The 12,293-nt window shown below is 40.3% G+C and overlaps 1 protein-coding gene across 2 annotated transcripts in view; it reads left to right on the plus strand.

Annotated features, from left to right (window-relative positions):
- Window positions 1-11,978, plus strand: part of rps6kl1 (ribosomal protein S6 kinase-like 1) — a 37,896-nt gene extending 25,918 nt beyond the window's left edge. For both annotated transcript variants that reach the window (XM_060829387.1, XM_060829388.1), the window contains exons 9-11: window positions 1,175-1,257; window positions 2,322-2,417; window positions 8,431-11,978. In XM_060829387.1, the coding sequence (XP_060685370.1) occupies window positions 1,175-1,257; window positions 2,322-2,417; window positions 8,431-8,547 (296 nt within the window). In that variant the 3' untranslated portion in view covers window positions 8,548-11,978. The remainder of the gene's footprint in view (window positions 1-1,174; window positions 1,258-2,321; window positions 2,418-8,430) is intronic.
- Window positions 11,979-12,293: the final 315 nt, after the last annotated feature.

The following is a 12,293-nucleotide window of genomic DNA, read 5'->3' on the forward strand; positions in this document are numbered from 1 at the left end:
CAGATTACAGCAGAATCTTGATCAATTGAGTCAATGGCTGAGGAGTGGCAGATGGAATTTAATTTAGATCAAAGCGAAGTGTTGCATTTTGGGAAAGCAAATCTTAACAGGACTTGTATATTTAATGGTAAGATCCTACGGAGTGTTGCTGAACAAAGAGACCTTGGAGTGCAGGTTCATAGCTCCTTGAAAGTGGAGTCACAGGTAGATAGGATAGTGAAGAAAGTATTTGGTATGCTTTCCTTTATTGGTCAGAGTATTGAGTACAGGAGTTGGGAGATCATGTTGCAGCTGTTCAGGACATTGGTTCGGCCACTTTTGGAATATTGGGTGCAATTCTGGTCTCCTTCCTATCCAAAGGATGTTGAGAAACCTGAAATGGTTCAGAAAAGATTTACAAGGATGTTGCTAGTGTTGGAGGGTTTGAACTATAAGGAGAGGTTGAATAGGTTGGGTCTGTTTTCTCTGGTGCGTTGGGGGCTGACGAGTGACCTTTTATACAGGTTTATAAAATCATGAGGGGGATGGATAGGATAAATAGACAAAGCCTTTTCCCTGGGGTGGGGGAGTCCAGAATGAGAGGGGAAAGATTAAAAAAAGAGACCTTGGGCAACCTTTTCACTGTGTGTGTGTGTGTGTGTGTGTGTGTGTGTGTGTGTGTGTGAGAGTACAATTGCAACATTTCAAAGGCATCTGGATGGATATATGAATAGGAACGGTTTGGAGGGATATGGGCTGGGTGCTGGCAGGTGGAACCAGATTGGGTTGGGATATCTGGTCGGTATGGATGGGTTGGACCGAAGGATCTGCTTCCATGCTGTATATCTGTATGACTATGACCAGTTGCAATTTATCTGTTTGGTCTGAGAATAAAGATTGACAATTAACTATTCCTGTTGTATCTCCATACTAACTATGACTCAACCAATCAGCCTTCATTATACTATTTAAGCATCCATTATTCAAAGTCTGTTTTTTGTGTCTTAGCATTGATAAGTGCACAACTTTGTATCTCCTTTCAGCATTGTTTAAATTAAGAAAAACTAAAAGAATAGTTCCTACACTGCACCTCCAAATACTGTTTAAGAAGAAAATGTGGAACATTAAAATTATAATATTTGTAATAATTTAAGGTCACCTTCTGTAATTTCTAATTTTTTTTAAATGTTGGCAGAGGTTGGTGGGGTTGGAAGAGTAACAGAGGCCTGTGACTGGTGGAGCCTTGGAGCATTGCTGTTTGAACTTCTAACTGGGATGGTAACTGTTGACGCTTTTGTGACATCCTGTTTTTTTTGTTGTTGAGATTTTATACCAGTTGCATAAAGGTAAGTGTCTCGACACATCCTGACACCACTGCTGCAAATAAAATGTTCCTTAAACGATTCCAGGGTTTAGACCTCCTGCACTCTGGTGCTGATCTATTTGTTGATCTCACCTTTTCACTAAAGGACATTCAAATCCCAGTATCTTTCAGTACTCTGAGTACACGTCCTCCTGCTATTTTTTTCAATTTCAATGAATATCTTAATCAGATTGTATCTTTTACCATTCCTTTTAACCACTTTCCATGCTTAGAAAATTAGCTCACCTGTCCGGTTCCTGCTTGCAACACAAAAGCTCAAGCTACCAATGTTCCTACTGAGCTTTGCGGTTCCTTGACTGGTACAATACCTTGTGTTTTGGGGCCGCGTTAACTGGGATGAACTCTGACCAGAACGTTGTCTGGTTTTATCACAGCTCTGTCAAACTTATTTTTATATTCTGTTGAATTTCTTGATGGCTGTTTTGCATCATTTCGAATTGTAGCAATTCAAGTCAACCAAAACAAAGTTTCTTGCTCCTTCCCCCTTAATCTATTCAAATCCAATCAAAACTGAAGCACTGTTTCCATGTTTTTCTTGAAGTCATTGCTTTAATGTAAGCATTCCATGAACCTACTATTGTTCTTTCGGCGTATTACTGCCACTCATCTGCAAAGTTGACAAACTTGCAATTGACTGAGTTGCAAATGCAAGTCATTTGATCCAAATTAGAAAAAAAAAGTAGCCTCCATGTACCCTTAGAATATCCAACTGATTATTTTGCACCTGGTTTGATTCCTTCAACAAGTATCCATTTGTTTTCTATAGTTCAGCCAATTTGAATCTACTCTTAAGTGTGAATTGCTTATTTTGAGTTTCTCATTAACCAAGTGATTTTTTTAAATGTAATAGTTGTCAGACGTTATACCCCTGCTGAAGAAATACAATCAAAGGACTATTTACCCAGAATTGTGTTTCTCAGTATTGTAAACTGATGTTCTGTATCTCTGTCTGTCCCAGACCCTGTCTCAGTGCTACCCTTCCAGAATCCATCCTTACACCCAGCTCAAACTCCCGGACCATCTCAGTCCTGCAGCAGTGTCACTTCTCCAACAGGTGAGGGTGCCAATTAGTTCATTGTGCTGTGTACATCAAGATTGTTCTCCTCAGCATTTGAAGTCAAGTGCTCGTGTGGCACAGTGGTAGTTTACCTACCCTCTGAGCCAGGAATCCAGAGTTCAAGTCCCACCTGCTCCAGAGGAGTGTGATAACATATCTAAGCAGGTTGATCAGGAAATATTGAAATTGGAAGACACTTTCGGAATAAAGTGATCAAGAATGATGATTCAGATATAGCTTAACATGGTCTGGAATATCTATATACAAATAAACTTCTTCCATTTATATTACACTTTATCAAGATTTCTGTGCTTCAGATCTGACAAAGAGCACCAGTCTAGCTAAGCTTTTATAGACTAGTGCTGCAGACAGTTTGGACACATTATGGACCCTGAAGTACAAATGAAATGACTTGGTTTTGGTAGCATCAATTGAGGGAAGAACATTGACTCACGCATCAAGAAGCAACTCTTGAGAGTTCCAAAAAATCTTTTGGGTTCACCCTAACAATATTTCAGTCTAATATCTATTGTGAAGGTGGCTAACTGTGACAATGTTGCTCTCTTTACTTTTGCACAGAAGTTGGAGACTTTGGCAGCATTGTTTAAAGTCAACAACTGACTGCATTCTTGCTTTGAGGGCAATCAATTGTTGGCTTTAAACAATGCTGCCACGGTCTCCAACTTCAGTGCAAAAGCAAAGAGAGTAACATTGTCACAGTTAGCTGCCTTCACAATAGATATTAAACTGAAATCTTGAGAAACTATCAAAACAGAAACTGCTGGAAAAGCTCTTCAAGTCTGGCAACATCTGTGCACTGACTACTAAGTTCTGAGGAAGGGTCACTCGACCCAAAACGTTAACTCTAATTTCTGTGCATAGATGCTGCCAGACCCACTGAGCTTTTCCAGCAATTTCTGTTCTTGTGTGTGCTTTCTATTTGTTTCTCAAGATTGCTAATTTTCTTTGGCAACAACCTAAAGCAGTGAGAAAGACCTGAGTATGTCTAAATTGGTGACAATTCATTTCATAAAGTGATATCACTTAGCATGGACATTTTGCTTAACTGATATCAACATCGCTTGATTGGAATCTTTAAAAGGACCTTCAGCCTCTACACAAATTCATAGTCACATTTTTTTTATTGGTCATTTGGTCCAGCTTGTTTACACTGCCTCTCTGAGCATTTTAACTCTCCTGCCTCTACTCCATAACCCTGCGCATGTTTCTGTTTAAGTAACTATCTAATGCAATCTTGAATCCCTCAATTGAACCCGCCTCCTCCATACTTCCAAGCAGTGCATACCATACATTTACTATTTGCTGAGTGAAAATATCATTTTTTCAATGTTGAGGTTGCCTGTTTTTGTTGCAAAACATTTTAAAAATGGGGCCTCTGGTTCTCAATCCATTTGAGTGGAAATAAAAAAAAAATCTTCCTATCCACTTGATCTTGTGATTTTCAAAACTTCTATCAGCTCTCGTTTTAGCCTACCCCTCAGCAGGAATATCAGTTCCAATTTCTCCAGTCTTTCCTCATAACAGAATTGCCTTAACCCTGGGACCATTATCATTAATCTCTTCCCCACACTGTCCAATACACACACATCCTTCACTCAAAGCGTGGTTTTTCAAAACAATACATAATTCTCCAGCTAAGGTCTAACCAGTACTTTACATACAGTGGTTGTAACCTCCCAATTCTTGTAATTTCTACCCCCATTTATGATGCCTAGAATATGGTATGCTTCATTAACAACTCTCTCTACCAGTCCTGCTACCTTTTTAATGGCTGTGTATATCTATAGCCAAGTGTCTTGGATTCTTCACACCCTTTTTAAAAAACCGTGTCCTTTTATACTAAAATGCATCACACTTGCATTGAAAATTATTTGCTACCTATCTACCTACTCTGTCAAAGTGTAACTATCTGTTTGAAGTTCTTCACCCCCCTCTTCATGGCTTTCATTTACTCAATTCTTCTCATCTGCAAACTTTGAAATCGTCCCCTGCACCCCAAAGTTTAAATCACTTATGTAACAGGAAAAGCAAGGGTCCCAGTACTAACACCTGGAGAGTCCCACAATTTCCAGCTTGTAAAATGCCCATCTGCCATTTTTCTTCATTTCCTCTTTCTCAGCCAGTTTTGCATCCATATTGCTACTGTGTCCTTTTTTACTCCATGACTTTTATCTTGCCTGATGTTTGCAATTCTCCAGTCCTCTGGCATCATCTTCAATCTAAAAGAGGTTGGAAGATTATTGCCAGTGTCTCTGAAATTTCCACAGTTGCTTCCTTCAGCATCTCTTCTGGTCCTGGTGCTTAATTAAATTTAAGTACCAACAACTTAACCAATATGTTATCTTTATAGCTTATCTGTGAATTTTAAACCCTTCTTGGGTGAAAGGAAAGACTGGTAGGCATAGGGAATGCTGGATGACTAAAGAAATTGAGGGTTTTGTTAAGAAAAAGAAAGCATATGTAAGGTATAGACAGGATAGATCAAGTGAATCTTTAGAGTATAAAGGCAGTAGGAGTATACTTAAGAGGGGAATCAGGAGGGCAAAAAGGGGACATGTGATAGCTTTGGCAAATAAAATTAAGGAGAATCCAAAGAGTTCTTACAAGTACATTTAAGGACAAAAGGGTAACTAGGGAGAGAATAGGGCCCCTCAAAGATCAGCAAGGCAGCCTTTGTGTGGAGCCGCAGAAAATGGGGGAGATACTAAATGAGTATTTTGCAACAGTATTTACTGTGGAAAAGGATATTGAAGATATAGATGGTGACATCTTGAAAAATGTCCGTATTACAGAGGAGGAAGTGCTGGATGTCTTGAAACTGGTAAAGGTGGATAAAGCCACTGGACCTGATAAGGTTGATGAGGGTAGAGCAGTAGATGTGATCTATATGGACTTCAGTAAGGCGTTCAACAAGGTTCCCCATGGGAGACTGATTAGCAAGGTTAGATCCCACAGAATACAGGGAGAACAAGACATTTGGATATAGAACTGGCTCAAAGGTAGAAGACTGAGGGTGGTGGTGGAGGGTTGTTTTTCAGACTGGAGGCCTGTGGCCAGTGGAGTGCCACAAGGATCGGTGCTGGGCCTTCTTTGTTATTTACATAAATGATTTGGATGCGAGCATAAGCGGTACAGTTAGTAAGCTTGCAGATGACACCAAAACTGGAGGTGTAGTGGACAGCGAAGAGGGTTACTTCAGATTACAACAGGATCTGGACCAGATGGGCCAATGGGCTGAGAAGTGGCAGGTGGATTTAATTCAGATAAATCCAAGGTGCTGCATTTTAGGAAAGCAAATCTTAGCAGGACTTGTACACTTAATGGTAAGGTCCTAGGGAGTGTTGCTGAACAAAGAGACCTTGGAGGGCTGGTTCATAGCTCCTTGAAAGTGGAGTCACAGGTAGATAGGATAGTGAAGAAGGCGTTTGGTATGCTTTCGTTTATTGGTGAGAGTATTGTGTACGGGAGTTGGGAGGTCATGTTGCGGCTGTACAGGACCTTGGTTAGGCCGCTGTTGGAATATTGTGTGCAATTCTGGTCTCCTTCCTATCGGAAAAATGTTGTGAAACTTGAAAGGGTTCAGAAAAGATTTACAAGGATGTTGCCAGGGTTGGAGGACTTGAGCTACAGGGAGAGGCTGAACAGGCTGGGACTGTATTCCCTGGAGCGTCGGAGGCTGAGGGATGACCTGATAGAGGTTTACAAAATTATGAGGGACATGGATAGGATAAATATCAAAGTCTTTTCCCTGGGGTGGGGGAGTCCAGAAGTAGAGGGCATAGATTTAGGGTGAGAGGGGAAAGATATAAAAGAGACCTAAAGGGCAACTTTTTCACGTAGAGGGTGGTACGTGTATGGAATGAGCTGCCAGAGGATGTGGTGGAGGATGGTACAATTGCAACATTTAAGAGGCATTTGGATGTGTATACGAATAGGAAGGGTTTGGTGGGATATGGGCTGGGTGCTGGCAGGTGGGACTAGATTGGGTTGTGATATCTGGTCGGCATTGATGGATTGGACCAAAGGGTCTGTTTCCATGCTCTACATCTCTATGACTCTGTGATTCTATGACCGGGTTTCTTCCTCTTGTCAGAATGGCTAGGTTGCATCTGCTTCATAGGTAAACACTGTTGCAAATTAATCCTTTAACACTTCAGCCATTCCGCTTGACTTTATGTTAATGCCACTTTAGGTCACTAATTGACCCCAATTCTTTTTAATCACCATTTTACTGTTGATAATCCTATTGAAGACTTAGGGTTTTCCTTTTTCATGTTAGCTGCCAGTCTTCTTTCATAATTGCTTTGTTTCACTGCATTTGCTTTTTCACCTCCCTTCTGGACCTTCTCTATTCTGTGTAGTTCTCAACTATATCTCGTAATGACATCTGTCACAAGTGCACTTCTTGCTCTTCAACTTAATTTATGCTGTTTTTGGCATCCAGAGAGCTCTGGATTTGTTTTATCATTCCTTTTTTTTGAGGGAGTACATCTTGACTGTGTCCAAAGCGTCTCCATTTTGAAGGTAGCCTATTGATCAGCCACTGTTTTTCCCACCAGCTTTGATTTCTGTCTGTTGGGTTTTTCCATGCTGAAGCTTGCTCTCTGCTGATTGATTACCCTTACACTGGAGCAAAGAATGCTATTTTCTCCCATCATCTTAGATCTTACCATACAAAGACCACTGTCTCCTAAATGTTTGCTACTGTCACTTGGTCTAGTTGGCCCATCTCATTCCCGAGAAAAGGTGTAGCAGTGTCTCCTTTCTTGTTACACTGGGCATGTATTGCAGGAGAAAATTCTCCCAAAATGTATAGGGTTCCTCACTGCCCCTTGCACTACTGCTATAACAGCCAATATTAAATGACTACGTTAAGGTTCTCATTATAACTACTTTGATGTTTTACTCCTTTCTGTATTTTTATTGTAGATCGTTTCTTCTGCATCCTTTCCACTAGTTGATGGTCTATGTATCACAATGGGCAGTCAAATTGCATGCTGATTATTCATTAGGTCTAGTCAAATCAATTGTGTCCTTGAACTCTCTGAAATGTACTCCTCTCCAGTATTGCATGCTCTCCTTCAAAAAAAAGACTCCCTTCTTTTCATCCTCCTTTTCCATCTTTCTGATATTTTGAAACTAGAAATATTAATCACCCGAGTTTTGAGAAGATTCGTAGCTCAGGTTGAGGTTCTGGAAGTAGGTCCGTGAGCAAGCCTGCATTCATATTAATCACCCTTCCCAAAAGCCAGGCCTCCAGTATCACCACATCATAGTCATAGAGTCATACAGCCTAGAAACCAACCTTTCAGCCTATGCTAACCAACAAACAGCAGACTACACTGAGGAATGGATGAGAGCATGGAATTATCCATCTAACAGGATCTATTTTGAGCTACACACCATTTTTACGTGGATGTTCTTGATGGTTTCAAAAGTCCGCAGTCGTAGTGCACCATGATTTAAGATTAATGAAAGGTGAATGACCTTGGTCATTAAAGTGATGGCTTCAGTTAGTAGGAGGGTCTGAAAACAAACATTGGAATCCACAATATGATTAACTAAACATTTATTGTGAGAAAAGCATATATGATATGATTCTTTTTCTGGTGACTTTGGTAGAAAATGGGGAAATATGTTTTTAAAAAGAAGCTAAAGTTACCACAGTCTACTGGACTGTAAAGCTACACTCTGATTAGAGAGGGATGACTGGTGGTAGTTTAGTGTGAAGGCCATCACATCTCAAATGACAGGGGAGATGCTTTGTGGTAACTTCAGCCAGTGAGAGAATTAAACACAGGTTTGCTGTACACTGAAAAACCAGCCATCCAACAGGCTAAGCTGGTCCTTGGGAGTGTTGAGGTGATAATTCCACACTGTTAACAGTCTATTTCCAGCAGTGTTTATAGCCTTTTGTGTGCCTGTTTCGAGCACAAACAAAGCTAGATTTCCTTCACTTTGATTTTTTTTCCTCTCTCCCTTCTCCTAGTTGTTGCAGTGGGATTATCGCTGCCGGCTTGGTTCTGGTGAGAATGGAGCACAGGAGATAAAATCTCACTCCTTTTTCAGCACTGTCAACTGGACCAAGCTGAATGCTTATAGATGAGGCGATTTGCAGAAAATCCTCTACCTAACAACAGAAACTCGGAAGGAGAACAGAGTGGACTTGGACAATCAGGGAATTGATGCACCAATGCTGACTCTTAAAGTTTCTGCAGCCATGAGCAACAGCTGAATGTAGCCAAGATTGGAGGTCTGCAAGGCACATTTAAGCCAGTTACACTAACACTAAAACTGGTCATGGGTCCCTTCAGCTCACTGCAACAACGCCTGTGTTGGCAAAGAACCAATCAGACATTCTTCAGTGAATTTTAAACCTCGATGAAGTGACATTAATCATTTTTGTGATGAGATATACATAGACATAAAGGCTCTTCCTGGTTAAGGAACCCTTTTTATCTGGTAGCCAGCTCCTATTCGTCCATAGGAATCCCCTGACTCTCAATTTTGTGGTTTAATGTATTCATCTTTCTCTTTGCATCTCTGTAGCAAATAACCACTTTCTACACCAAATGATCAGATTTGCTACTTCTCCTGAGCTCACAAATACAGGCAGAGTTGGCAATCCCCAACTGCCTTTGCCTGAATTTCAAAAATGTATCAAGGTATATGATGCTAAAACTAAAATGGGGCCTATTGATTAATTGGATCAGTAGTGAAATCTTGTCAGAACGTCTCTTGTTTCCCCCTGCTATCATGGAGAAGTATCTGGCAGAGTGAGATCAGACATTTGGGAACTTCGATGAGAAAAGGGTCCTGGGCATGTACCTATGTCCCACTATCCCGTGAGGTCGCATACTGAGCTTCCAATAATCCAGAGCTGCCGGACTGCTGTTTTCTAAATATCTTACAGAATTTTAACAAAAAACATTGAAGCAGTTTGATTCAAATGTGTCAGTGAATGAGGATCTGCATTTTGATAGCTATTACATGTCACTCCTCTGGAAAGCAAGCCCCTCTACCCCCGAAGTATTACTAAAGATTCTTAATACACAGAATTCCCCACTTTACTAGCCCCAGGTTGACAGAATAGAACTCTACATTTAACAAAGATTACTATCTGTAATGAATAAATGGGTAAATAATTGTGAGCTATTTGCATATGACACAACTAGTTGAAATTCTAAACCCTTTACAAACTCCCCTTCTACACATGCATGTGGGCAGAAACAACATGTATGTTATGGGCAGGGAGAGAAGACTTGGAAGACAGGGTTTATTGTGATTCCTTTGGCTTACCAAGATGTCGTAATCCTTGATTCTCCTTTGGCACCTGATAGCAACAAGACACAAGGTGTGTAGGTTCACATGCTTTAACTCTCAGGTTTACTAGTTAAGAGCCACTGCTTACAAAAACTGCTAAGGGAAAAGTAAACTAGTGACCTTGAGGCTCGAGATGTTTTAAACTACATCTTTTGCTTCTCACCTTAAACCTATGCCGTCTAATTTTCAACTCTCTTATCCTGAGGAAAAGGCCTTGGCTATTCACACTATCCATGCCCCTCATCGTTTTGTAAACTTTTGTTGGATCACCCCTCAGTGTCTGATACAGAAAACCGGACGATCGGGGAATTTGCGTACCTATGCTGACTCTTAACAATTTTCGCAGCCATGAGCAACAGCAGAATGTAGCTAAGACTGGATATCTACAAGGCACATTTAAGCCAGTTACACTAAGACTAATCAGCCTCTCCCCATAGCTCAAACCCTCCACATCCAGTCCTTGCAACATTCTCGTTAGTCTTTTCTGAATCTTTCGAGTTGCACCACATCTTTCCAGGGAGACCGGAATTGCACACACAATTCCAAAAGTGGCCTAATCAATATCCTGTCCAACCTCAATATGACCTACCAACTGCTATACTCAATGCACAGACCAATAAAGGCAAGTGTACCGAACATCACCTTCACTACTCTGTCTACTTGTAACTTCACTTTCAAGTGACTAATAATCTGCATTCCAAGGGCTCTTTGTTCAGCAGTACTCCCTAGGACATTACGATTAAGTGTAAATCAGAAAAAGCAAGGTCCCAACACTGATCGCTGGGGAGCACTGTTTTCAACTAGTCTTCAATCTGAGAAAAGCTAACCAACCTGCCATGTGGCACTGTAGCAAATGCTTTCTGAAAGTTCAGCTATACAACATCCCCAGCGCTACCATCACCCCTTCAAAGAGCACAATTAAATTTGGCAGAGATGAGCTGCCCTTGACAAAGCCCCATGTTGACTGTCTGATATTAACTTCTTTTTCCCAAGTCGTTTCAGTTACCTGGGACCCAATCATATAGTTGTTGGCAGGCCTTTGTCATCAATAACCAGTCACAAGTCCATTGACCAATCAGGTACTTATTACCAGCGAAAGCTCCTTTTGTACACACTCTGATTCCAGTTCAACCGAAAATTAAACTTTCACTACTGCTTGAAGTAGGTTTTTTTCAACTTGTTCAGAGATGTTGTGAGCTGTATTGAACCCAGGCCTGCTGGCTGAGAGGTAGGGACATGACCACTGTATCACAAGAGTCCAAGAAGTAGTTGTGTAAACACTACTTACAATCGGTGTCAGATTGCTTTTTTTTAAAGAACTGCAGCAATCTCTTTGCATTTTACACCAGTTCTTTTCTCTTTCCAGTCCACAATTGTAAACAAAGAAAAAGAAATAAGATGGTCTTTACACGCCTACTGGTTCTGAGCCATTACAGAAGTTAGTCTCTTACATCTGTAAGTGTGCAAACCTGTGGTTAAAGCTTTTACTCCTTTCAGGACTTGGATTGCTCTGCTTAGTCAGCTGTTTGAACAGATGAAGATAGTTGTTATTGACAACTTCAATCTGAGTGACTTTCCTTTTCTAGCCTTCCAATTCCATGTTCTCTGTCCTTTTTTCAGAACAAGTGAAACCATCTTTTGCTTTAAAGTACAGACAGGACAGGATTCGGTACAATGATTTTACCTGATTTTTGTAATGTCTCCCAATAAAACTATATCATAGGGCTGGTTAATCTGATATAAATGTATTGTTCTGGAGTCTTACTGGCTACTGAAATAGGGAATAATTCACTTAATGCCTGGTATGCTAATGGTGCATGTATTCTATCCTGGTGTTTGCTGCAACATGCTGTCTGCTGCAGTGATTCCATGTTTAGCATCATGGTATAAGTAATTTTCATTGTAAAGTATTCACAGTTCTGTCTCTGGAGCTTGGTATCCATTGTGGAAAACTCATGGGTGAGGAGGAGTGAATAGAGCGGCTGGGCAAATGGTTAAGTGACCATCTGTCTGTCTACCTCCAGTTGCAAGCAGTCATTAGTTGAACTTCCTGCATCTCTTCTTCTGTTTATTTTAGCTAAATGCCCATGTTTTGCTCATTAGTCAAAAGTCTATGCCTCATTGTTAACTGTGCAATGCACAGTACAGCTAAATTTATTACTGCTTTCTGTTAAAATGTCAAAAGCTAATTATTGTTGCTGAAGAACATTTGTAATTGTCATGAATGAATTCTTTTATCTACTTTTTTTAAAAAAGAAAAACTATTTATCCCTCTTCTGTTGCCTTTTTATCATTTTATGAATTCACACAATCACAGAATTGTTACAAACACTGAAGGAGGTTGTTTGGGCCACTTACAATCATATTTGATGGTAATGCTGGATAATTCAGATCCCAGCCAGCATTAAACATGGCTTCATAGATTATATGTTTTAATTTTGCAGTTGTCTGTTGAGGTGTTTAGTCATTAAAATATTTTTAGGAGGTTGCAGATGTTCTTTAACAAAGAACATAAGTTAAATACACAAA

Source organism: Hemiscyllium ocellatum, chromosome 8 (assembly GCF_020745735.1).
Source record: "Hemiscyllium ocellatum isolate sHemOce1 chromosome 8, sHemOce1.pat.X.cur, whole genome shotgun sequence".
Taxonomy (NCBI): Eukaryota; Metazoa; Chordata; class Chondrichthyes; order Orectolobiformes; family Hemiscylliidae; genus Hemiscyllium; species Hemiscyllium ocellatum.